Source organism: Aotus nancymaae, unplaced genomic scaffold (genome assembly GCF_030222135.1).
Source record: "Aotus nancymaae isolate 86718 unplaced genomic scaffold, 86718_ANA_hifiasm-v0.15.2.pri h1tg000158l, whole genome shotgun sequence".
Taxonomy (NCBI): Eukaryota; Metazoa; Chordata; class Mammalia; order Primates; family Aotidae; genus Aotus; species Aotus nancymaae.
The window spans coordinates 1,424,237-1,450,035 of NW_026988573.1; the positions used below are offsets into that span (position 1 = coordinate 1,424,237).

Genomic DNA, 25,799 nt, shown 5'->3' on the forward strand with positions numbered 1-25,799 from the left:
TGTGGGTCCCAGGTGCAGCTTGAGGGAGACTGTTCCAGCCTAACTTGAGAATTGAAATAAAGTGCTGGGGCACTGGGGGCTTCCTGGGAGAGGTGTCCTCGCAGGAGCACCTCGGGGAGCTGGGCACATTGGGATGTGTGTGAAGGAAGGGCTTCCGAGAGGGGGCCGGGCAGGAGCTGGAGAGGTCCTGGAGCCGTTGCTTCTCTCAGTGACTGAGCAGGTGCACCGAGCCCCAGGTGCAGGCCCCCTCCTGAGCATGGGGCCCCGTGCCATTGTCCCGGCAGCGAATCTGTACAGCTGGCCCAGTGGCTCCTCAGTTTCTGCTCCCTAACCTTGGCCAGGACCCTGCATGATTTCCTGAGGACACAGAGGCTCAGAGGCCACTAAGGGCTCCTGACAGGAGGTGCCCTCTCCTGCCCAGGGGTCCACCCCGACCACCTTGCCTGTGGGGCCCATGCATTCAGCGCAGGGCAGAGGCCTCAGGGAGAGGCTCCCTCCTGCGCTTATTCTCCATCGTCCCCCCTCCAAAATTCCTACGGGTCTTCAGGACCCCCAGATGCCTTTCCTGGCTGTTGGTGTCTCCCTCTGAACCGCCCCGCCACCGTGGCGCAGGCAGCAGCCACGGCTCCCTTGGGCCTGGAGCCTGGGGGCTCTGGGGGTAAGGGGTAGGGGCGATGTGGAGCTGTGGCCGGCCAGGGGAGCCGGGGCCTGGAAGGACACACGGCTGCAGGAGGTCACAGAGCCAGGGAGTGGCTGGCCCCACAGGCCCGTCTCCCAGTGCCCAGCCGGCAGCCTGTGTCGTCCTGCTGAGCCAGGAGAAGACACTGGGGGTGTTTGTGTTGGTCGGCTGTGGGGTCCCTCCCAAGGGAAACCGTTAGTCACCCTGGCGCTGGCCGGATGTGAGGCCACCAACACCAGGAGAGCATGGGGACTGTGCCAAGGGGTGCAAGACCTGGCGGTCACCAGAGGAGAGAGAAGCGGGATGGCAGAGGCTCCAGAGTGAGTGTGATCCAGTCACGTGAGAGGAGCTGTGTGTGTGTATGTGCCTGTGTGTGTGCGCCTGTGTGTGCGCACCTGTGTGTGTGTGCACCTGTGTGTGTGAGCGCGCCTGTGTGTGTGCACCCGTGTGTGTGTGTGCCTGTGTGTGCGCACCCGTGTGTCTGTGTGTGCCTGTGTGTGCACCCGTGTGTGTGTGCGCCTGTGTGTGTGTGTGCGCACCCGTGTGTGTGTGCGTGCCCCTGTGTGTGTGTGCCTGTGTGTATGTGCACCCGTGTGTGTGCCTGTGTGTGTGCCTGTGTGTGCACCCATGTGTGTGCCTGTGTGTGTGCCTGTGCATGTGTGCACCCGTGTGTGCCTGTGTGTGCGCACCCATGTGTGTGTGCCTGTGTGTGCCTGTGTGTGCACCTGTGTGTGCGCACCCGTGTGTCTGTGTGTGTGCCTGTGTGCACCCGTGTGTGTGTGCGCCTGTGTGTGTGCCTGTGTGTGTGCGCACCCGTGTGTGTGTGCCCCTGTGTGTATGTGCACCCGTGTGTGTGTGTGCCTGTGTGTGCCTGTGTGTGCACCCGTGTGTGTGCCTGTGTGTGTGCCTGTGTGTGTGCGCACCCGTGTGTGTGTGCCCCTGTGTGTGTGTCTGTGTGAATGTGCACCCGTGTGTATGTGCACCCGTGTGTGTGTGCCTGTGTGTGTGCCTGTGTGTGCACCCGTGTGCGCACCCATGTGTGTGTGCCTGTGTGTGTGTGTGTGCTAGGTAACAGGTGCCACCACATCTGTGCTTCAGCACAGCGACCTCAGGGGGCAGTGTGGGCCCGGGTTAGGGTTAGGGTTAAGGCTAGTCCTGGTTCCACACCAAAGGTGGCCCTGTGACCACCAGCAGCCACCACACATCCCAGCAGCCCCAGCGGGAAAACAAGATGAGTAAGACCTGTCTGCTCTCGGGTCCTGGGGAGAGAAACGTAAAGAGCCCAGCAGACGGAGAGGACCCGGCACACAGGAGCGCTGGCATCCTAGCTTTGCCTGGTGGAGGGGTGACTCAGCCCCCAAACCTCAGTTTTGCCACCTGTGAAATGCGGATAACAAAGATAGATGCTGGCCCCCAGCTCTGGGCCCGCAGGACAAGCTGGACAGGGCAGAGGGTGTTAGTGTTTTCACTACTATTACGGTGGCTTTCCTTCCCAGCCTTTCCGGTGGGTGGTCAGACACAGGGCAGAACTTTCTCAAGAAGGCAGCCAAACGAACTCCCAACAGTTTCTTCCAGTGGGGAGGACAGAGGGAAGGGTCTTCCAGGCACCGCTGTGGGCCCAGGATATCGGCTGCGTGGAGGCAGGGGCTTGGATGAAAAGGTACAGATGACCTGATGGAGCGTTGCCCCGGCTTCCTCCTCCTCCTCATTTTGGAGGTGCCTCTGTTTGCCAAGGATGGGCTCCGGGGAGGCTGTGTGCAGAGGCTGGGTGCCCAGCCTTGCTTTAGGACGGCATCACAAAGTATGGGGCCCTCAGGGGTTTCCCAGGGGGGCTCCATGCTCTGCCCACTCTCACCGCTCTGTGCCCTGACTCAGTGGGAACAGAGGCTTGAGCTCCAGGCATGGCCTGCCTGCGGCTGCCAAGCTGATGCTGGACATCTGCTGAGTCCCCGCGCCTCTCTGCACTGCCCTGGCTCTCTAGCCATCTGGTCAGCAGGCCATGGGCACATCTCACATCTGTCTCCTCCCTGGAGCCCTTGGCTCATTCTTGCTGGGTCTCCCTCGGTCCCTTCACTTGCTTAGGCCCCTGGGTCTCAGGGGCTTTCTGAGGCTGGTGACCTGGGACACTGTCATCCCGGAAGTCCGGCCTTTCCCTTGGTACAATGGAGCCGTCAGACTGGACGCCTCATACATCCCTGACCCCATTCTCAGGAGCCCCAGGAACAGGCCGGCTCTGGAGGCAGAAGTCAGAAAGGCGGGGCCGGGGCTGTGCCACCGCCAGCCTCCCCGGTAACCTCAGGCCAGCGGCTGCTCCGTCTGGACACCCAACATGTGGTTCCCGGTTCTGGACTGGGGAAGGCGGCCTCCCTGCTCGCTGCTCCTGGGCCGCCGCCGCCGGCAGCAGCCAAGAGGCAGCTGGGCTGGCCTGGCCGGGCTCCAGAGGCGCGGAGCGGGTTAAAGTGTGCGCCAGGCCGGCCGGCGCGGGCGGGGGAGCGGCCTGGTGGGAAGTGTGAGTTCCTCCCCGTCTGCCTGACAGCTATAAAGGCGGCCGCCAGCGCAGAGCCGCCACTGGGCTGCGCCCCTCCCGGGAACCCCCCTCTCTTGGATGCTCTTTGAAGTGGGAGAGGGAGGCGGCGCAGGGGAGGAGGGGAAGGGGAGAGGAGGCCGGCCGCAGCCTCTGCACTCACGCAGCCCCCACACGCACAGCGCACCTGGTGCCGCCTGCCCTCCGAAGCTCTTGCCTCTTTCTCTGGGAGGACAACCTGCTGACCCCAGACCAGGTAGGCCACCTTGTCCCTGTCCGCTTCACGTTGCAGCCCCCACCAGGCCAGCCCACTGCTCAGACTGGGGCTGGGGGTGGGAGCACCCCGCGCCCTCTGGAGTGGTTACATAACGTGGGGAGGCTTGTGGGGAGGGGTCCGGCCCGCAGGGCACGGGCAGGGTGGCCTCTCAGCACCTAGCCTTGTGTGCCTGAAGCTCTGTGTGCACCACAGACCTCTCTGCTGCCGCCAGCCGCTGCTTTTGGACCCCAGGGAGGGGATGGATCCCCGTAAGCGAGGCCTGGCCTGAAGCCAGTGGTGTCTGGAAGCCTTAATGAAAAGCAAGTGTGAGGCCGGCTGGCACCTGTCTTCAGCCGGCAGGCAGAGGCTGGGGCACCCTTTAGCCAATGGCACAGTGGAGGGGGCTCCTGTGGGTGTGAGGCTGAGGGTGCAGCTGGAGGTCTGCAGGGGAAGTAGGTCGGGGGCAGGCAGCGGGGGCGGGGTGTCAAACTCCAGGGTGCTGCAATGGTGTCCTTGGAGTAACCGCTGAAAATCTGCAGGTGCCAGGCGTGCAAGGAAGCTCGAGGCTGCTGAGGAGGGAGGGGCAGAGCTGGAGCTGGCCTCTGGGCTGGCAGGGGTGAGGGGTGACCTCCGTGCCTTCTTCTCCTGGAATTAGCTGGGCATGGAGTCGAGTCCCCGAGTCTGCTAGTGTGCTACCCTGCTGTGAGGCTTTGAGCACATTGGGTCCCCTCTCTGGGCTCCAGGTTATGGGTACAGGCTCCATGGTTTCTGAAATCCCTTCTTTAACTTGCTGGCAAGTGACACTCAGCACCTGAGCAAGCCCTGGACAGAGGCTGTGGAGGATCTGGTCTTCCTTCTTCCCTTCCACAGGGCAGGGTCGGCACTGAGGAGGGGGTGGCGAGGGCTGAGGGCCCAGAGGCTGGACGGTTTTTCCACTGGACTTGATTGGACCCCTGGCAGGTGTTTTGAGCCAGGGGTGCTGGCTGCTGGGAGGGAGGTCAGCCATGTGGCCTTGGACTGCTGACATTCGGGCACAGACTGTACCTCCTCCCACCCCACCCTTCCCCCAATTCCATCTTCTCTCCAGGGGGTGAGGAGGCGGCATGAGTACCTGGGTTCTGCCTCACCTGAGTGCTGGCTGTTGCTGGGTGCTGACTGTGGCGGCTGCAGGTTCCCCTGGGACCCGGCCAAGCTTATCCCCATGTACTCACCCTCAGCAGCCAGTGGCATCCTCCTACAAGGCCAGCCCGGGCTGAGCAGGTCAAAATCCCAAGGTGCTGCAGCCACGGCGCTGGACTGAACCCAGGCCTGTCCCTTCGAACCGCAGCCTTTCCCCACACCGGGGCCCCCAGTCTCTCAGCAGAGGCTGGCTGTCTCCACAGCCTTTCTCCAGGGGTTCGAGGACTCGGAGGCAAAGCATGGCATGCTTCCCTGCACGCCCTTGGATCAGGGGTGGCGCAGGCTTAGCACGCACAGCACTGCTGGGTGTTGCCTGCAGCAGGCATTACTGATCATTCATCAAGTTCGTCATTAAGCCTAGACTGGGGCGGGGGGTTCATCCTTCCCCCAGGGTCTGCCAGGCAGCCATGACCAACTAGTCCCAGATACCTTTGAGGCCTGGGCATGGACTGGGCCCTGAGGGCTGTCCCCAAAGCATACCCTGGTCATCTGAAGAGAAACGGAGCTGGTCTGGTGGTGACAGTGGCCTTGCTTCCTAGGATGGACGGCAGATGGCAATGTCCCTGCTGGGCCTGGTCCCTGCTGGTTCTGGTGGTTGTGGCTAGGGACGCAAAGCCAAGCGGGGCCGCGGTGAGTGGGGTGTTGTGGTCTGAGGGCCCCATGCCAATTCCCTTCCCAGGTGCTGTGGTCACTCCCAGATGGGCTGGCTTGGAGGGGACTGTGTGGGCACGTGCCCTGGGTCCCGGAGCCCCTCTTGGCTCCCAGGACCTTGTTCCCAGAGCCAGTCAGACCAGCTCTGAACTGGGCCCTGGCTACTCTGGAGCCCCTGGCAATTTGGCAGGAGAGGGCAGAGGGGGCTGAGTGCTTCCCTTCCAAGCAAAGTCCCCAGCATGGCTGGTGGGCTGTGTCCTGCAGAACGCAGAGGGCCCAGGGAAAGTGAGGACAGTTAGGTGTGGCCCCAGGAGCTGGCCAAGCCCCCGGGCCATCCTGGGCCTTAAGGTCAGAGAGGACCTGTGGCCCATGATTCCTTGGGAGTTCCCTCCAATGCCACCCAGGAGATCTGAACCCAGGATGCCGAGTGACCCTGCGGGGGCCCCAGCCAAGGGGCTGTGTCCTCTGGTCCCGCTGGTGATACCCTGGGGCATGGGGTGGGGGGCAGGCTGGCCCTGCTGGGCACTTGAGCCTTCTACTGTCTTGGGGGGGGCTCTCACCCAGGACAACAGCCCGACGTCCAATAGCCTGGAGGGGGGCGCCGACGCCACGGCCTTCTGGTGGGGGGAGTGGACAAAGTGGACGGCGTGCTCCCGCAGCTGCGGGGGTGGGGTGACATCCCAGGAGCGACACTGCCTGCAGCAGAGGTGCGAGGTCGGGCACATGGACCCTAGGGGCTGGCATGAGGGTGGGGCAGTGGGCAGGAGAGGGCGGCCACCCTTCAGCCTGGTGGCTTCTCACCCTGGGAGTGCTCTCGGGTTGGGGACAGCACAGGCTGGGTCTTCCCGTCAGCCTCTGCTGGACGTGGCTATGGATGGGTCCTGGCACTGGCCCTGGGGTCCTTCATGCTTCAGGGCACGAGGGAAGCCCCTTAATGAGAGGGTGGGAGCTGTTTCTAGGGGTCTGTCCTAGAGAGGAGACCCACCCTGCCTTCTCTTCTGAAGACCTGAGTGAGGGTCTTCAGAGAATGCCAGGGATCCCCCAGAGAAGCACAGGCCCTCCAGTGAAAGCCTCCGCTGCCAGACGGACCCAGTTCCAATCTGGCCTATGTGACTCCCTTGCTGTGTGACCTTGGGCAAGTCACTTAACCTCTCTGAGCATCAGTTTTCTTATCCATGGCATGGAGAGCATGCTGGTCCCACCGCATACTTCTGAGAACACACAACGTGTTTGTGCACCCGCGCCCAGGCTGGCACATGGCCGTGCAGTTGTTTCAATTCTGTGTACTGAGCCCCTGTGCTGTGTGATGCTGATGTGGAAGTGAATCGCATCTCACTCCCCCTAGGCTCTGGTGTGTGTCCAGGGTTGGAGTTTAGTAGGGAGGAAGGAGCCCTCTGGGTCACGGGAATCGGGAGATTCTGGACCCCAGTGGCCGTGCGGCCAGCCCAGACGGCATTCCTGAAACTCTTCTGCAGCCCTCACTCTGAGCCTGCATCTTTCTGCCAGAAGGAAGTCCATCCCAGGCCCCGGGAACAGGACCTGCATGGGCACGTCCAAGCGGTACCAGCTCTGCAGAGTACAGGTGAGGCCTGGCACGGGCAGAGGCACCATGGCTGGCTCTCCTCCCAGTCATCATGCAGGTTTTAGGGGGTCTTCCGGTGGCCTCTGGGCCTCCTGGGTGTTCTGTTCTGGGCCTGCCCTTCCAGGAGAGCCCAGGGGCAGGGTTGAAGAGAAGAGGGGAGCCTGGGCTAGGACAGAGCCATCCTTGGTCCAGACCACTGTCCCCGTGCGCACGCGTGCTCAGCAGCGTTGGGGTGGATGCCTTGCTCTGCTCCTGGAGCTTCAAGCGCAGTCTCCAGGTTTGGGGCCTCTGCTGGCAGTCCCACTTTACCCATAACATTTGTGTGCCTGGCACCCACAGTGAGGCTGAGCAGTTGCCAGGCCTCCCATCCCGTGAAACAGTCCCCTGGGCTGCTCTTGGAGCCCTTCTGCTCCAGCCCCCATCAGCTTCCTTGGGTGGCTGGCCGAGGCTGGGGAGGAGGTGCTGACTCTGATCAGGCCTCAGGGGCAGCTCTCAGTGGGGTCCTGGGCAGCTGGAACCTGAACACCTTTCCAAGGACTGCAGGGCATGAGGCTGGGGCAGGACAAGCTGGGATCTGGAGCTGCCAGGCTGGCTCGTGTGGCCTGCCTGGGCAGGGAAGGCGGAGCGGCTGGGGGTCTCTGGGGGCGTGTGCGCACGTGAAGGGAGTGAGGGGCTGGAGGGAGGCAGGTGACCACAGCTTCTGTGTTGGCATCACCTGGTCAGGTGCCCTCCTAGAAAGGTGCAGCCAGAGGTTGGGGGAGGGGCATTTATGAGCTCTGGCATGAGAGGGACCCAGGTTTGAGCTCTGGCCCCAGCACAACTAAGCTGGGTCCCCCAGGACAAGTCTGTTGTCGGCACACTGGGTTCCTCTTTATGAAGCCACGATCTTCCTGATTCAGGCAGTGTGAACGGCCACAGGCCATGTGCCAGGTCCTGTTCCGGCACGGTGGATACACGGTCAGGGCCTGCTGAGGACGGGGTGGAGGGGAGCACCCATGCCAGCCATAGTGGGGTCATGTCCCCTCCACTGCAAGGCAGGGAGAAGGCGTGGTGGGGAATGGGAGGGCTGTGTCTAGGGCCAGTGGAGGGCTGGCATCGGGGGCGGAGCTGCCCTTCCCTGCGTCCTTGCTCCCTCCGGAGTGTGTGGGAGCACCAGGCGGGCGCATGAGAGGCCACTCCGTGGGCCCTGGGCCCTGCACGGCTGTCCCGGCTGCAGCCACTTCCTGCTTAGCCTGGACATAAATGCCTTTGTCGGGCCGAGTTCCTCCTGGAGCCTGCCTGTCCCCTCGATTCCCAGGAGTGTCCGCCGGACGGGAGGAGCTTCCGTGAGGAGCAGTGCGTTTCCTTCAACTCCCACGTGTACAACGGGCGGACGCACCAGTGGAAGCCTCTGTACCCGGGTACCTGCCGCCCTGGGGACCCACCTTGCAGGGATCTGACTGAGCTTTGGGGGTAGCCCTTTCAGTACCCAGGACCAAACTTGGCGGGTGGGCAGGTGGGGAAATGGAGGTGGTCAGACGAAGAGCCAGGAATGAACCTGGGTCTTCTGAGCCCTGGCCTAGGGGTCTGTCCCCTCCCCCATGACCCATGACTTGTGACATCAACGTAGGACATGTCATGGGGCTGAGTTCCCCGCAGGCCTGACCTCTGAGGGCAATGGTGACTCTCCCATTTACGACCTCCTGGGCACTGACAGGAACCAGCCTAGACGGTCCCACGTGGGGACCTGCCCACATAGTCCCACGGGAAGCAAGTAGTTCAGGCAACGGTGTAGATGCCGGGATCATCCTTCTCCTGCTCACCCGGCAAGGGCTAAGGCTGGGGTGCCCAGGACCAGCAGCGCAGGGGTGTTGAGTTGGCTCAGACCTGCAGAGGGAGAACCCCAGCTTGGGTCTCAGGCCCTGCTCTCCACTCACGAGGAGGCAGACGCTGGAGCTCACGGTGTCTGGGCTGAGCCCAGCAACCCGTCAATTTCTGCCACTGAGACAGGGGCAGGTCCCTTCTGTTCTCCAGACCTCAGTTGTCCCATCTGTGCAATGGGAGCTGTCTCAGAGGGAGGAAAAGGACGTCCCCTGAATCCCACCTAGCAGCCCACCTGAGACCTCCTGCCTTGTCTCCCCGCCAGATGACTATGTCCACATCTCCAGCAAGCCGTGTGACCTGCACTGCACCACCGTGGACGGCCAGCGGCAACTCATGGTCCCCGCCCGCGACGGCACCTCCTGCAAGCTCACCGACCTGCGAGGGGTTTGCGTGTCTGGAAAATGTGAGGTTGTTAAACGTTGTAGCAAAAGTACCGCCGGTCTCACTGCGCCGACTGCCTGCCCGCCCGCCCGCGGGAGGCAGTGGCGGCCCCGGGCCTGGCCACAGCGCCCTCCCAGCAGCCCTCTCCCTCTCTTTCCTGCAGCCCATCGGCTGTGACGGGGTGCTTTTCTCCACCCACACGCTGGACAAGTGCGGTGTCTGCCAGGGGGACGGTAGCAGTTGCACCCACGTGACGGGCAACTATCGCAAGGGGAATGCCCACCTCGGTAAGGCCACAGCGCGCCCTGGAGTCCGAGCAGAGGAGCCTGGGAATCGGGGGTCCTGAGTGTGCTCCTGCCTGCAGCCTCCTGGGTACCACTGGGCAAGTCCTTCCCCTCTAGGGCTGCCTGATTCTGCATCCAGGCCCAGGCGAGCTGGCCTGGTGATTGTGGGCCTCCATTGGCTTGCAAGAACGGGCAGCTCTTTGTTGAGGACCTTCTGGGCACCAGTAGGCACTTGGCTTAGGGTCACATTTGCCCTTTGAGGCCGCCTGCAGGGAGGTGTTAACACCACAATTTTTTTTTTTTTTTTTTTTTTTTTTTTTGAGACAGAGTCTTGCTCTGTTGCCCAGGCTAGAGTGCAGTGGCTCGATCTGGGCTCATTGCAACCTCTGCCTCCCAGGTTCAAGTGATTCTTGTTCCTCAGCCTCCTGAGTAGCTGGAACTATAGGCATGTGCCACCACACCCAGCTAATTTTTGTATTTTTAGTGGAGACGGAGGTTCACCATGTTGGCTAGGCTGGTCTCAAACTCCTGACCTCAAGTGACCCACCCACCTCCATCTCCCAAAGTGTTGGGATTATACGCATGAGCCACCATGCCCGGCTAACACCACACTTTAAAAAGGGAGAAACCAATGCCCGAGACCCATTCTCCACTCAGATATGAGATTTGACTCTGGGACGCTGGATTCTGGGGCCTGAGTTTCAGAGGCTCCCTGTCCACTCCACACTGACCCAGCCCAGATCGCTTCCTTCCCTTGGGCAGCACCTGTCCCTTTCCTAAGCTGCGGGCATGTGGTCTGACGTTTGTGTCCAGCTCTGGCCCAGCCCTCATGGGGGTGGATGTCTGGCATGGGGCAGCACTTTCTACTTTTGGAGGGATGTCACTCAGAATGCTTGGTGTTCAACTGAACACACTTCCGGGTCTGAAGCAATGCTGGAGGAATGGAACCGGGTTATTGCAACTTCCAGACCGAGGAAGGCAGGGCAGCTTCAGACCCACTTAGCAGATAAGGAACAAGGCCCAGAGTGGGAATAATCTGCTAAGGTCCCAGTGAGGCCAGCTGAGTCTGGATGAGAACCAGGCCTGTTAGGGCCCTGGAGGACCCGGCTATGTCCTGAAGGTGGAGGGAACGGCCTCAACCTGCCACGTGAGGGGTAACTGTGGCGTGTGTGTGTCGGCTCCAGGAGGTGTCAGTGGGAGGGCACTGGAGAGGGTGGGGCTTGGACATGCCACCTAGGGACCAGCATGCCGGACTAACAAGGGGCAGGGTTGGGGCAGAGCCGCCAGGCAGGGGCGTGAATAATGCGTGCTGGGTGTCCAGCAGGGCGAGGTGGGCAGAGGCCTTTCCTTTGGAGGCCTTGCTATAGGAGGCGTGAAGTGAAGGCGTCTGATTTTCCTCCCTTCCTTCCATAAACCTGCTCCCACAGCCTCCTGCTGGACCCAGGGCACGCAGACGGAGAGCAGGTATTCAGGCAGCACATGTCTCCTAGGGCACCTACTGTGTGTCAGACACTGTGTACACAGTGAGCCTGAGAGATAGGGCCCCATCCTCATGGGACTCAGCCTGGGGCCTGGGCTGACGTGCCCACGATCCCCCTAATTCTTCTGCGTGCTCACAAGGTAACACATTCACGGCTGGCAACAGCTCTACGTGGCTGGCACTATTCCTGTTGCTGAAATGTGCAGAGACGGGCAAAGAGAGGCTGAATAACTCGTCTCAGGTCACACAGCCACGAGAGGCAGAACTGGGGGTGAACCCTGGGAGCTCACTCCTGGCCCGGGGTCCTCTCAGCTGAGCTACACTCCTGCCCCCGACCAGCCATGCCTGGTACCCATCTGGGGGCCGTGGGATGGGCTGGGGCATCCAGTGCTCAGGAATCCTGTGAGCTACTTGCTAATTCGAAAATTAAAGTACGACAGCCTATATTTAAATACATTATGTTTAAAGCAAAGTCACCGTTTCCTAATCCTTTGACGTCTATAACTCTTTTTTTTTTGAGACGGAGTTTCGTTCCTGTTGCCCAGGCTGGAGTGCAATGGTGCGATCTTGGCTTTCTGCATCTTCGGCCTCCTGGGTTCCAGCAATTCTCCTGCCTCAGCCTCCCGAGTAGCAGGGATTACAGGCGCCCGTCACCATGCCCGGCTAATTTCTTTTGTATTTTTAGTAGAGATGGGGTTTTACCATGTTGGCCAGGCTGGTCTTGAACTCCTGACCTCAGGTGATCCACCCGCCTCAATCTCTCAGAGGGTATAACTATTTTATCTATGTGGCAAAAACACCATACACGGGTGTTCTGTGGCCTCTCTTCTCAGCGGGACGCCCAGTGACATCACGTTGGTAATGTAAACAAACACAGCGTCAGCCGCTTGCTTCAAACTTATGTCTTGAAACCCAAGAGAAAGGAAAAAATAGTTTTAAAACACATTTTGAAGTCAAGCTGCCCGGTTACCGTAGCTTGAAACTGGCCACAGCACGGGTGTTTACGCCATGGAAATTAACCAATGCTACAAGTCACAGCTCCTGTTACCCCATGTCCCCAAAGAGCCTGTTTTCCAGAGCACTGCTGGCAGTGAGGGACACGTCATCCAAGGGTGCCTCCCGGGACCTGTAGGTGTGGTGGGGTTGGGGGAGGGATGGCAGGCAGGTGCTGGCCTGCAGGAGACACTCACCTGGGCCGGGAGGTCACACAGAGTCCTCCGCTCCTGGAGGGACCCAGTGAAACAGGCATCAAGCGCCAGGAAACCTCCGACCAGGAGAGCCCCTTCTTTCCTGTCCCAGGGGGTACTAAAATCTCCTTCTCCCAGGGCTCCTCCCTCAGCCACCTGCGGCAATGCGCTCCTTCTCCGAGCACCTTCCCTCCAGACCCTTGGGAGGACTCTGACTGCCTTCCCACGGGCCCGGGGGCCTTGAAGACAGGTTCTGAGCCAGCTGCCATTGCCGGATCTGGACCCCAGCCTGGGGCCTGGCACTTAGGAAGGGCGTTGGCAGAGTTGGAGATTCTATCTGCGGCTCTTCTTGTCCTTTCTCACCCACGTCTTTGAGCGTGGTGAGCCTTGAACGTCACCGTGGTGTTGTGAGAAGACAGGATTTTAAAATGGCAGTGCCAATGCGCGCAGGATGCTGGCTGGGGCTCCCTCGGTTGCCCGGGGTCTCCTGGGTGACACATGCCAGGGTGGGACTGAGCTCCAGTACCTCCAGTGTGTTCTAGGTCCCTGTGGCCTTCGCTGTCCCTCGGGAGGGGCTGGGGCAGGCACAGATGAGACCTTCCGTGGCCTTGGTAGGAAGGGGTGAGCCTGGGCGGGTGCCCAGCTTGGTGGGTCAGCCTCTGCAACAGGACAGGGCTCAGCTGAGCCTCCCAAGTGGGTATGGGGGGTGGGCCAATCCTTAGACAGCCACTGCTCATCTACCAGGAGCTCGGAGCGGGCGGGTGGCCTCCAAGGCTGCCTTTCCAATCAGGAGTGGCTCACTGTGATCCGTTTGCTTCCAGGTTACTCTCTGGTGACCCACATCCCAGCTGGCGCCCGAGACATCCAGATTGTAGAGAGGAAGAAGTCTGCGGATGTACTAGGTGGGTGTGCAGTGCCTGGGGCTGCCTCACTGAGCTTTTGCTTGTGTGGCATTGTGCATGGCAGAGAAGGAGCACTTGACCCTGGGTCCCTCCCTCCAGGGCAGGGATGGGCTGGTGCTGTGGGCATGGCTGCAGGAGCCAGAACTTGAGCTAGCTCTGTGGGTGTGGCTGGGGTGCTCATAGAGGAGCCAGCTTTACCCCTGTGCATGGAGCACCTTGAGCTCAGAGCTGCTGGACCATGGGAGGGTGGTGATGTTGGGTAGTGAGCTCCCTGTCACTCGAGAGCCTGGCACCGGCAGAAGCTGGGGGCTGCTGCAGATGAGATCCCTGTGGGGTTCCAGGAATGAGTCTCAGGAGGTGACAAGGTCAAGGTAGCACTGGGAGGAGGTAGGTGGCCAGTCCAAGGTCACGAGCAGCAGAGAAGCAGAGGTAGGGTTCCGACTTGGGGGGCCCCTGCTGATCTTCTTGCTGTTAGACAGTCTCCACTGGGAAACTGGGCCGTGGGAGGGGAGTCTGCTAACCTGAGGATTCTGGAGTTATTTACATGATGGACGGGGTGGTGAGGCCCCATCTTGGTGGCAAATTTTGAGTGTAGTGACCCTTGGTGGCAAATTGTGGAAGGGCCCTCTGTGAAGCTGGAGCATTGGCCAAGCAATGTGCTGTGTCTGCACCCGTTGGGCCACAGTGGGCAGGTGCTGACACCCGTGAGCTGCTCTATGCTCGGCCCTGCCCTTCACAGGGCAGGCTGGGGACCCAGGCTCTATGGGGACTCTGTTCTTGGACACCGGGGCAGCCCCAAAGCCGACACTACCTGGGCTTCCTCCCCCCACTGCCTTCCACTCCTCCTGAGAGCCAGGATGGTGGGGTGAAGCCCACCTCCTAAGGTGAAGCCCACCTCCTAAGGGGGTGCTGGAAGAGGAGGCTTTGCTGAAGGTCTTCAGGCTGGGACCCACCTCGGGTTCTCCTGTCCCCTGTCCAGAGCCTCAGGGCCAGCCCTCCATATGTGCCCTGGGGGCTGAGTGCCCCCGCCCCAGCAGGTCTGTGCCGCAGACAGTGGCTCCACCACCCAGCGCCCTGGGGTCTGCTCCCTGGCCCGAGCAGGGAGCTGGGCCTCTCGCCAGGCCGCTTGCTTTGTCGCTCACTTGCTGGGAGAGTGGAGAGGCCAGGAAACTCCGCGTTCTCTGAGCTGGCTGCAAAGCTCTCGCTCTTGAAACAGATGCGTGGAAATACCAAGGGTGGCCTCGGAGTACTGGGAAAGCCGCAGGAAGGAGGGTCGTTACTGTCAGGAAACAGGTTTTGGACGAGAGCCACAGATGGAACCCTGGGCATATACCTGGGAACCGGGCCGAGACAGCCAGGCCCCGGCACGCTCCCACCCGCAGGACTTGGACTAGAATTTGCGTTATCTTCTGACTTTTCTATGTGAAGGGAGTTTTTGAAGCAGACACGTCCTGCTTGTTTCGTCTGCCTGATAATAAATTAATTGCCCCGGCTCCTCTGTTCATGTTGCATCAGGAATTTGGAAGCTGAACTCCTATTCTCCCACAGGCCAGTTCCTGGAACTGGCTTTAAGGACACCCTTTGGAAGACAGTGTCCCGAGTGTCGAGTCGGCCTCCTCCTTCCGTCCCCAGCCCTGGAGGCCCCCTGCCTCTTCTCACCCTCCTTGGCCCCAGGGAGGAGCAGCTCTCTCAGAAACCCCACCAACTCCGGGTGGTTGTTCCAGCCTGCAGGGGTGGTGGGGAGCTGGGGCTGTGGGGCTTTGTGTGCCATTTCTTTCCATCCCGAGCTTCCATCAGACTGGAGTCAGGCCCTGGGAGTGCCCACCCACCCGGCCTCAGGAAGAGGGCATGGGGACTGCACCAGGCCGTCCTGGCCTGATTGAGCACCTCAGTCAGACCTGCGTGCACAGATTGACTGGGTGAAGGGTCAGCATAGCCCTGCCTGCAAGGGCAGCAGGAAGTCTCTGCTCCCGTGGAGAGGATGGAGCTGGCCAGCGCAGGGCGGTCCCCAGGAAGGGCCTGGTGGTCAGCACCCCCATGCCAGCCAGGTCAGGGCAGCAGTGCCACTCTCTGTGGATGACGGGAGGGGCACTGAGGTCCCTTCCGCATCATCCAGGTGGGTAAGCTGGAGGCAGTGCCTTGCCCGGGGCCACACAGTGGGTCTGCTTCGGAGCCGGACCCCTGCTGCCTCATGCGGGCCTTCCACAGTCCAAAGGCCGTCCTGCTCCACGCCAGGCCCCTCGGTCACGGCGCGAGCTCATCACTTTGCAGCCCCTCAGCTTCTTCAAAGGCAGCCAGAAAACAGGACCAAAAAGGTCCCCAGCCAGTCACGTTCAGCGTCTAGACGAGTCCTTCATTGTTGATTTTGGGCTGAGAGGAACATGCGTTTGCACCTCCTCCGCATTCACTGGCCGGACTGCCAACGATGGGAGTTTCCTGTCTCTGGGGCATTAGGACCGGGGTTATGGAGGACAGGGCTGGTGATGGTTCCCTGAGCCGGTGACACTGGCTCCTCCCCCAGCCAGTCTAGCCCTGGGCCCATGTGACCGGTGGCTTTGTCCTTCCAGCTCTTGCAGACGAAGCTGGCTATTACTTCTTCAACGGCAACTACAAGGTTGACAGCCCCAAGAACTTCAACATCGCTGGCACGGTGGTCAAGTACCGGCGGCCCATGGATGTCTACGAGACCGGAATCGAGTACATCGTGGCACAGGGGCCCACCAACCAGGGCCTGAATGTCATGGTGCGTGTGCCGCAGGCCACGGGGGCCACGAGGGCCACGGGGGCCACGGGCACGGCTTCCCCAGAATCCGACCACAGGTGGGGCTTCCGGCCAGTGGTACCTCCAGGGCTACTGTGTGCATGCGCCCGGCAGCCTCACCACTCTGCTTGGGTTGGGCCTCATGTTCAATCACTGTTACTCATTCATTTGTTCTTTCACTAACTCCCTCATTCATTCATTCACTCAGATGTTGGTTCATTCACAGGCTCCCATTCACTCATCAATTCATTAATTCATTTACCCATTCACTTCTTGCTCAACCACCCACTCTCTCACCCACTTCTTCTTGAAGTCATTCATTCATCTATCCATTCGCTGCAGCTAGCTTCCCTGGTGGACCAGCAGGGGTTCTGTGCTGGCCCATTTCCTGCTCTTTGGGAAGTCCACAGGGAGCCTGGGGCACTAAGGATGAGGCTGGACCCCTCCCCACCCCACGGTGGAAGGGTTTTGCCCCTACCTAGCTTCATGCTCCGCCCTCCATGGGCACTGTGGTGTTTGTGCCAGGTCCTCAGTGCCAGGGCTTAAGGCAGTGCTCACAGCCCCTCCCCCTCTCCTGACATGGCCTCTCCAGGACACTCAGGACTTCTGAAGTGGAGCTCAGGGCCTGAGCAGTGGGTAGGAGAGAGTGTGGGCCTGTTATGCCCGGCTTGCCATGAGTTCTATGGCTAGCATCTGGAAATGGAGCCCCTGGTGGCTTGGTGCCCCAGCACCGAGAATATGTAAAGGACTTGTCATATCACCGAAGTCAGGTGACATCAAGATGGGCAGCTGTGGTGCCCGTCAAGGCTTGCCAGCCTTCATGGAGGCCAAAGGAATACAGCAGGGATGGAACCCCCCCTTGCCGCCCCCACCTGAGCTGTCTGGGTTTCCAGATCTCACTGTGGCGGGTTTCTTTGCCTCGCGTTGTAGGTAAGGACATGTGGGCACAGACAGGTGAGTGACTTGCACAGTCGTGGAACTGTAAGTGGCACGAGTGGGCTTTGAACCCAGGTCCGTCTGGTGACAGAGCCTGCTCCTTGTTTAGCTGCTGTGCTGGAGGGGTCTAACCGGGGATGCACATCCATCTCCTCACACTGCCTTTTGGTAGAAGAGCTTTCCTAGAGAGCCCGGAATCAAATGGGGGCCACCCATCGCTGCGTTCGTGCTTACCTGACCCTGCCCTGGAGCTGTGCCTGGAGTGGACTGACCACCTGGCATTGCCTCCTGGCCGGAGGGACTGTTTTGTAGGTCAGGGTCCCAGGAAATAGACTCTGAGATGGGGTTTGCGTGCAAGAGGGCTTGGGGGGGCAGTGGCAGGAGCGGTCTTGGGAACACTGGTGTGGGCGGGAGGGGATGGGACTAGACAGAGGGAGCTGCTGAGCTGTGACGCAGTCTCAACGGGGCCTCGGCCCATCCCGAGGGGGTCAGCATTGTCTCAAGTTGGGGGAGGAGGGCATCTCATATTACCAGGTGTATTTTCCCCTTGTGGGGAGCATAACCTGGGGAGAGACAGCTCCCTCTGGCTGAGGGAAATGCCCGGGGTGGGGCACAGCTGTGAACCGTCTCGTGCCCACCCCAGTTCACAGAAGGGTGGGTACGGGGTCCACCCCCTGCACGGCTTGGACCCGCGTGCCTTGCTCAAGTCTGCCTTGGTAGGGATCAGCTCCTCTAGATTTGCGCTGGTTTCTTTCTGGGGGAGCCTTACAGGAGGAAGCTCAGTGGGATGAACTGCAGCCGGTGTAGAGGCTGCAACTGATACGCACAGTTTCCTTATTTTACAACGCGCTCTGTTTCCCCTTAGCCTGGGTTAGCACTTCCGCGGGGCTGGGTGGCTACCTGGTGAGGGGACCCTGGTCTCCATGGCCTCAATCTGAGGCTACTGCCTTCATCCAGTTATCATCACAAGGGGCCTCTGCCCAAGAGATACCAAGAGATGCCCAGGGCATCAGCAGGTGCCACACAGATTCTTTGGCCTCAGGGTCAAACAACACCTTTCCTACTCTTTTTTTTTTTTTTTTTAATAGAGACAGGGTCTTGCTATGTTGCCCAGGCTGGTCTTGAACTCCCAGCCTCAAGTGACCTTCCTGCCTTGGCCTCTCAAAGTGCTTGGGTTATAGGCATGAGCCACCTTGCCTGGCCTCTCTGCTCTTGATGACCAAGGTCTATCACCTGCCAGGACTGCTGCTCCTTTCCATGCTGCTGGTCTCTCGGCACAAAAAGCTCACACAGACCACATGTAGCCGCAGCCTAAGGCATCATGAAACTGTTGCCGTGTCTTTTGATGGAAACATCCCCGCTGTGCAAACCGAGGCCTCTAGAACACAGATCCCAGAGCTGCAGAGATGGGGAACACAAGACCCCAGGTGGTGGCTAGGAATGCTAGCTACTGTACTTCCTGCTTCCCAGACCCATGTCGTCCACATACTTGGCATAGTCAGGGCCAGAGGGTATGAGACAGCTGTCAGCAAGGGGCCCAAACTCCCCATCCAACACTCTGGCACCCACATCCCTTTCCAGCTCACAACTTGATCCAGAGCTGGGCCGGCTTGGTATGAGAGTGCAAGCTGGGAGTGGGATCTGTTTGACTAAAGCTCCATCCAGGGCTGACCTGGAAAGACTGCAGTAAAGGAAAATCCTTTGATTTATGTGGGTAGTGCCTCGGGGGGATGCCCCATCCTCACAGGTGTGTTGCCTCTCAGCTGGCACCATGGCTTCCTCCCCTCCGTGGCTCCATCAGGCCCAGTGTTTCTGGGTGTTGCAGTATACGGCAGGCCCCGTGGTTCTCACAGTCTTGTGCCCACTGTGGCACCCCCTCTGCTATCGAGTAGGTCTCTGTGCAATGCCATGTTGTCGGTACCCTGTCTGGGTCAATCAAATGCTCTGTGAGGCCTTGGGCATTGGGGCTGGCTGAGGTTCTCTGGGCAGGACAGGCAACTTTTGTTTAGGACCAGATTCAGCACTTCCCCTTCCGGGATGGATGGGGTCTGATGTGATTAGCTTGTCACCCAGTAGCTGAGTGGCCTCCTCGAGAGGTGGTGCTGTTTACAGGCTTAGTGTGGGTGCCAGAGATTGGATGTTCCAGAGTGGAAGGAGCTACGGTGGCTGTGGAGAGGGAGAAGCCATGCGCTGGGGCCACACGTGGTTTCCCTCCCTTCCACCATGCTGATTCATTCACCCACTGTGCCTGCAGCGGGGTGACCGATGCCAGAGACTAGCCTGTGTCCGGAGGCAAGGCCATTCTACCTTCCGCTGGGGTGTTTAGTGCCTCTCGCGTGGTGATGCTTCCCGGCACGAATTAACAAATGAAGGCCTCCATCCTTTATGCCCACTCCCTAGACCCAGCCACAGGTACCTCCTCCGGACCTCCTGGTCCCATCCAGGCTCTTGACCAGCCAGCCAAGCAATTTGCCACCGCCCACGATTCAGTTAATATTGTCATTTCGGGCTGCTCTGCCGACATCACATGCACTGCCCAAAGCCCATCGGGGGATTTTCCTTCACTGCACTTTTTCCAGGCCTGCCCTAGATGGAGCATTAGTTAAGTCACTCCCACTTCCAGCTTGCACCCTCATACCAAGCCGGCCCAGCTCTGAATCAAGTTTGGCCATTTTCCTCTGATCTCACTTCACCATAAGAGCAGCCCCACACAGCCATAGCTGTGAGCTGAAAAGGGGATGTGGGTGCCAGAGTCTTGGATGGGGGAGCTTGGGTCCCTTGCTGGCACAGCTGTCTCGTGCCCTCTGGTCCTGGTTGTGCCTCGTCCTGGTGTAACACTTCCATCTTACGATGGATTGTTGCTGGCGGAGCTGAGAGAACTCACGTCGGAGGCAGCTCTGTCTGCGTGGGTCGCCTGATGTCCCGTAGCCCAAGTGTTCCATCTCTAGTAGGGCCTCACAGCATGCCAGAATTTTTTGCAAATGATGTATATTTATTTGCTGCAGATGGCGTTGCTCCAGAACCATAGGGTTCTATGTTATGCTTTCCCTACAGGCTTTCCAGAAATTCCATCTGACGTCTTTCCCCACCACAGATATCTCTATTCCTATAGTATCTGCCACGTCATACCACCCACGTGGCGGCTGCTTACCTCACAGTCTGGACCTGCTGCAGGGCCCGCTTCACGCAGGAGTCTACCCAGAGCAGCAGCTTTTAATGTCACTCAGCACAGGAATTGAACAGATATTCTTGGATGTGGAGTCTACTGGCTCCAGAATTACTCTCCATGGGGAGGGTAGGAGACACCATCATATTTCCTGTCCTCTCAAAGAGGACACTAGCCCACTGAACCCTGAAATTTCCACTAATGTCGGGGGCTGCTGAATTTCACAGGGTTGAATCTCTGCTCCTCTGGAAGACAGACGCTTTGCCAAGACCTCATCTGATCTGATAAGCATGGTGCCAGCGGTGCAGAGGACCAATGTCCAGTGCTTGGAGTGGTCCAGATGCCTTTCCTGTGTATTGTAATTGGGAGCGGGAGCGTAAGTGCAGCCCGGGTCAAGACTGTAAATGTATACAGTTTTCCACTCCAGGTGAATGAAAAAGTTTCTGGTCCACCTTCTTGACAGGGATAGAAAAGAACATATTTTCCAGGTCAGTGGCCGCTTCGGATCGACCTGAGGCCACGCTGATCTGCTCTAGGACAGACAATTCAGTGCTCAGGCCCCAGCAGCGGAGGCCGCCGCTGGGCTGAGGGTGCAGCACTCGTCCAGACTCGGGTGGCAGGTCCTCCAGGGTCTGTCTGGTTATTGTAGGGGCTACACGATTGAGTTAAATGCGGGTGTGGTGGGATGGCTCTGCTTGCATCCTTTAGGCCAGCCCCCGCCTCCTCCACGCTTCCAAGTGCCACCTAGTAACGTGGTAGCACTTTCCCCAAAGTTCTCACCAGTGTGCTAAATTCTTTGTCGTGAGAGGCTGGGCCTGCCATCCATTGGTGTCTAGCCCCTTCTCCCAGGACTCCCTTGACTGGGTGAGAATGTGACTTGGCCTAAGCTACCGGTCTGGTGGCCAGGAGAGGAGGCCAGGCCAGGTCCTGTGGGAGGCCCGCGTGGCTGTGAAGGCAGAGGTCTCTGTGTCATCTTCAGGCTGGGGTAGTGCTGGCTTTAACAGGGAGGAATGCGACTGGCCCATATTTCAGGCCCCGAAGGTTTGGGACGTCTGAGATTTGAAGTTTTCCCCACACTCCAAGTCTCTTCTGGCTGGACTCTGTCCTGGGCATAGCAGGCCCAGCAGAGTTGGGAGGAGCACACTCCCTGCTCCTCGCAGGCGCCTCTCCCTATCCCGCCTTCCAATTGCAGGACACAGGGGTGTCTTTCTCTGCTGCTGCACGGACCCTCAGCCTCGGCCTTTCCGTGACATTCTTCCATTCTTGGGGTCCTTTCCTTCCACAGTCCTTTATAACTTTTTAACTCCTACCCCTGCCCCAGCCAGCTCTCAAACACTTGAGCTATTGCACCAACAGTGCCTTTCCTTCCCCTGGCATCCCCTCCCGGTTCCCTGGCGGCAAACCTTTTCACAACGATATCGCCGTCTTCTGGGGGTCTCTGCGTTCCAGGCACGTCCAGGTGGGCCCTCATCACCTCTGCCAGCAGGTGATCCTGCTCCAACATCCCATTCTAGAGTTGGCTTCCTAGGCCTGCCTGCTCCTGACACCAGCTGGTTTTGGTTGAAATCTCTGGAAACAGCAGCTCCTAGAGAGAGGGGCAGTGGGGGTCTGCGGAGGGAGAAGCCGGTCTGCCCAAGGTCTTGACAGCAGCCTCAGCCCATCCCGCAGGGAGCTCTGGAGCGGGGATGAGCCTTCAGTGCGGTCTTGAACTGAGGCAGAGCCTGGGTCTTTGTATTCCCACGTAGACCTGCGCAGAGGGGCTCTGGGTTGGAGGCTGGTGGGAGAGAGTTACTGTGATTACTTAGGATCCCGGCACGAGGTGAGAAGATAATTCAGGCCGGGCTTTGGTTGACTTCATTACTTACATTCTCCGCATACAGCATGCCCCTTGCTGCCTGTACCCAGGGTGGGCCATTCCCCACGCCAAACTCCCCCAGCCCCCGCCCTGTTCCCAGGCTTTGACTTGGATGTTTCTGGGCTGGGGACACTGCACTGGGCTGGGTGAGGCAGTGTGGTTCCCTGGGGGTCTCAGCTGTGAGTTCCGGAAGGGATGCTCTCTGCAGCTCTGGCGGAAGGGGATTGTGGGGAAGGGGCTGGACACAATAAGGAGGGGCTGGGGTCCCACGTCTCTATCCCTAGGTGTGGAACCAGAATGGCAAGAGCCCCTCCATCACCTTCGAGTACACGCTGCTGCAGCCTCCGCACGAGCGCCACCCGCAGCCTATCTACTACGGCTTCTCCGAGCCAGCCTCCGAGAGCGCTGAGAGCCAGGGCCTGGACGGGGCCAGGCTCATGGGCTTCGTCCCGCACAACGGCTCCCTGTACGGCCCGGCCTCCTCAGAGCAGCTGGGTCTGGACAACCGGCTGTTCGGCCACCCCGGCCTGGAGATGGAGCTGGGCCCGAGCCAGGGCCAGGAGACCAACGAGGTGTGCCAGCAGGCCGGCGGCAGGGCCTGCGAGGGGCCCCCCAGGGGCAAGGGCTTCCGAGGTAACCAGGAGGAGGGAGGCATGGGCGGGGGCCCGGGAGGCTGCCCGGGGAAGGGGTGTTGGGGAAGGGGTCTCAGGCCCTTTGCAAACCTGCAGAGGAGGTTCCTAACAGCTGCCAGCTGCCTGCAGATGTCCTCTGGGTAGGCACAGGGTTAAGGACTTGGGATAGGACCTTCAGTCCACGCATTATTTGAGGTAGATGTGGTTATTCCCATTTGATGGATGGGGAGACTGAGGCTTAGAGAGAGGGAGTGGCTTGGCCAGGTCACACAGTCCACTGTGGAGGAGCTGGGAGTCAAACCTGGGATGGTCTGACCTCTCGCCCACCCCGTCGCTCACTCAGCCAGCACCTGGTCTCACCTCGGCTGGGACAACACAGGAAGCAAAAGCTTCAGGGCCCCAGGTGGCCCTTGGTTGTGGCCGTGTCACTGCAGCCTCTGCCTCTGTCCTCACAGGCCTCCTCCTCTGTGACCGTGTCTCTGTGTGTCCTATTCCAATAGGGATATTTCTGAGTCCACGATAATGTCATCTCAAGAGTCTTAACTAATTATATCTATGGTGACCTCATTTCCAGATAAGGTCACTCTCCGAAGTTCCAGGGGGTGCATGAGTTTTGGGGGGATGCTATTCAGTCCACTGCAGAAGACGGTTGAACTCCCGTCGGCAAGAGATGGTCAAAGTGGGCCTCATGCCCCTGTCTCGGCAGAATCGTGTCCTCTGGTTGGGCAGAAGCTCTCCTTCTGGGAGCTTCTTGGTTCATCCTGGTGTCTACAGCCTCCTCGTCCAGGTCTCCTCCCCAGGCCTTGCCCCCAGGGCTGGGGCGCTCACGGTTAGGCCACCTGTCTCCTCTCTAGATCGCAACACCACGGGGACGACTCTCACCGGGGACAAGGATGAGCAAGAGGTCGACACCCACTTCGTCTCCCAGGAGTTCTTCTCGGCGAATGCCATCTCTGACCACCTGCTGGGTGCAAGCGCTGACGCGAAGGACTTCACCCTCAACGAGACCGTGAACAGCATCTTTGCTCAGGGTGCCTCAAGGAGCTCCCTGGCCGAGAGCTTCTTCGTGGATTATGAGGAGAATGAGGGGGCTGGCACTTACCTGCTCAACGGGTCCTACCTGGAGCTGAGCAGCGACAGGATTGCTAACAGCTCCTCCGAGGCCCCGTTCCCCAACGTCAGCAGCAGCCTGCCCACCTCGGCCGGGAACAGGACTCACAAGGCCAGGTAGGAGGCACTTCCCTGAGCCCTGTCCAGGGCCCTCGGGGGCAGGATGGGGCAAGGCCAGGTAGAAGGTAAGGCCCTACTGCAGGGGGTCTGGCCAGAAGAGCTGGGGACCTAGAGGTAGAGGAGAGAGGGCCCCATCTTCGTGGGGTCCTCCACTCGCTGCCCTGTGGATCTGAGCACAAAGTCAGAGGCCTGGGCTGGAGTGAGCTTTCCCCAAAGGTTATGTCGGTGGATTAGGGCCAGGGCTGAGCCCTGTGTATGCAGCTGATGCGGGGAAGGGAGGCAGGAAGCTAACAGCTCTGAGCATGCCTTGTGAGCCAGGGACAGAGCTCGGCATTTTTTATGCATGGAAACGTGTCATCGCCACACCCACCCGTAGTGGTCGGGGGGCCACTGTGGGCTTGGAGAGGGTGAGCGGTGTGGTGTACTTGAGGTCAAGGTCACAGAGCCCGAGGACCTGGGGACCCTGAGTTCTAAGTCTGGACAGTCATGGCACACACACCTTTAGGAGGAGGTGGGGCTCTAGACAGCTCCCCAAGCGCAGAGCGGCTCAGCCCCAGGCTTCGGCAAAGGCTGGAGAGGATCTAGTGGGTTCCTCCATGAGGAGAAAGACCCTGAAATCAGGGATGAAGAGCAAGGCTGGCATTGCAGCTGGCGAGGGCCACGAGAGAGTCCACCTGGGGCCAGGCCTCCAGAGCCAAGGTCGCAGCTGGGGCTACATGGGCAGCCATGTCTGGGGGCCCCTGGACAGTCATAGCCAGGAACACCTGGACAGTCACAGCTGCAGATGCCTGGATGGTCACAGCCGGGGATGCCTGGACAGTCACATCCAGGAACACCTAGACAATCACAGCGGGGGACGCCTGGACAGTCACAGCCAGGGATGCCTAGACAGTCATAGCCAGGAACACCCAGACAGTCACAGCTGGCATGGCCAGGAACACCTAGACAATCACAGTGGGGGATGCCTGGACGGTCACAGCCAGGGATGCCTAGACAGTCATAGCCAGGAACACCTAGACAGTCACAGCTGGGGATGCCTGGATAGTCACATCCAGGAACACCTAGACAATCACAGCGGGGGACGCCTGGACGGTTACAGCCAGGGATGCCTAGACAGTCATAGCCAGGAACACCCAGACAGTCACAGCTGGGGACGCCTGGACAGTCATGGCCAGGAACACCTAGACAGTTACAGCTGGGGACGCCTGGACAGTCATGGCCAGGAACACCTAGACAATCACAGCGGGGGATGCCTGGACAGTCACAGCTGGGGACGCCTGGACAGTCATGGCCAGGAACACCTAGACAGTCGCAGCTGGGGACGCCTGGACAGTCACAGCTGGGGATGCCTGAGCAATTGTAGCTAGACCTAGAGGAGCCTGAGGTTGGGAGCTTCGCTAGGTCAGGGACCAGCTGTGAGCAGGGTGACTCCAGACCTGCTGTGTCCCTGCTGGAGCACGGTTCCTGGTGCCAACACCCCCAGATACAGCGTGGCCACCCCTGCAGGTCCCCACACTTTCAGCAACTTGCATGCGCCTGGAGGCTATTTTAAACAGGTGGTCAGTGGGGGTTGGAGGCAGTCACGTGCCCACTGGCGTTTGTTTGGCTTTATTTTCTGAGGTGCAATCCAAGCGCCTTGACTTTAGACCCAAGCGGGAACTGAACCAGTCCGGGCCGGGAATGCTGAACGTGTCTCCTTGGGGCTTAGGGACTGGGTTTGATGGGAGATTCAGGGGTCACTCTCAAGGTGACATGGCTTGGGGCCACCCTCCCACCCATCCAGCTCCTGGGACCAGAGCAACAAAGCCAGGCTTCCTGGTGAGCTAGGAGTGCCCAGTGGGTGCCTACCCCTTTGCTCAAACCGTTCTCTGAGGCCCCTGTGATGCCGGGGGCTGCAGGGTGCAGGAAGGATGTCCTGGGCACTTCCAGCAGGCTCTGGGCAGAAACCTTGCTTTGCAGATGTGAACAGAGTATGGCCTCGGAGCCTCCTCCGGCTGCCCCTCTTCCTGCAGGGGTGGCACAGGGCTGTCTGCTCACCCTGACCCTGGCATGCTCAAAGCCTTGGGTGGGTGGGCCTCTGGTGGTTCTTGGGACTTGGGTGGGGAGGGCTGGGCCTTGTTTTGGGTGCAGTGTCTGAGTCTAAGAGGGGGTCCTGAGCAAAGTGCCCGCCCGTGGGAATGGGGCTTCTCAAGGCTGGCCGTCTTGTTTCTGCGTCTTCAGTGTGGGCCCTCCTCACCTCCCAGGGCGGTCC

At 59.9% G+C, this 25,799-nt stretch overlaps 1 protein-coding gene across 1 annotated transcript in view; it reads left to right on the forward strand.

The window, feature by feature from the left end:
- The first annotated feature begins 3,336 nt into the window (after window positions 1-3,336).
- ADAMTSL2 (ADAMTS like 2) overlaps window positions 3,337-25,799 on the forward strand; it is a 38,458-nt gene continuing 15,995 nt past the window's right edge. Inside the window, exons 1-11 of the mRNA XM_012445269.3 lie at window positions 3,337-3,459; window positions 5,178-5,268; window positions 5,854-5,996; window positions 6,796-6,871; window positions 8,169-8,271; window positions 8,997-9,142; window positions 9,279-9,402; window positions 12,888-12,968; window positions 15,536-15,711; window positions 21,971-22,319; window positions 23,173-23,545. Of these exons, the coding sequence (XP_012300692.2) occupies window positions 5,179-5,268; window positions 5,854-5,996; window positions 6,796-6,871; window positions 8,169-8,271; window positions 8,997-9,142; window positions 9,279-9,402; window positions 12,888-12,968; window positions 15,536-15,711; window positions 21,971-22,319; window positions 23,173-23,545 (1,661 nt within the window). The 5' untranslated portion in view covers window positions 3,337-3,459; window position 5,178. The remainder of the gene's footprint in view (window positions 3,460-5,177; window positions 5,269-5,853; window positions 5,997-6,795; window positions 6,872-8,168; window positions 8,272-8,996; window positions 9,143-9,278; window positions 9,403-12,887; window positions 12,969-15,535; window positions 15,712-21,970; window positions 22,320-23,172; window positions 23,546-25,799) is intronic.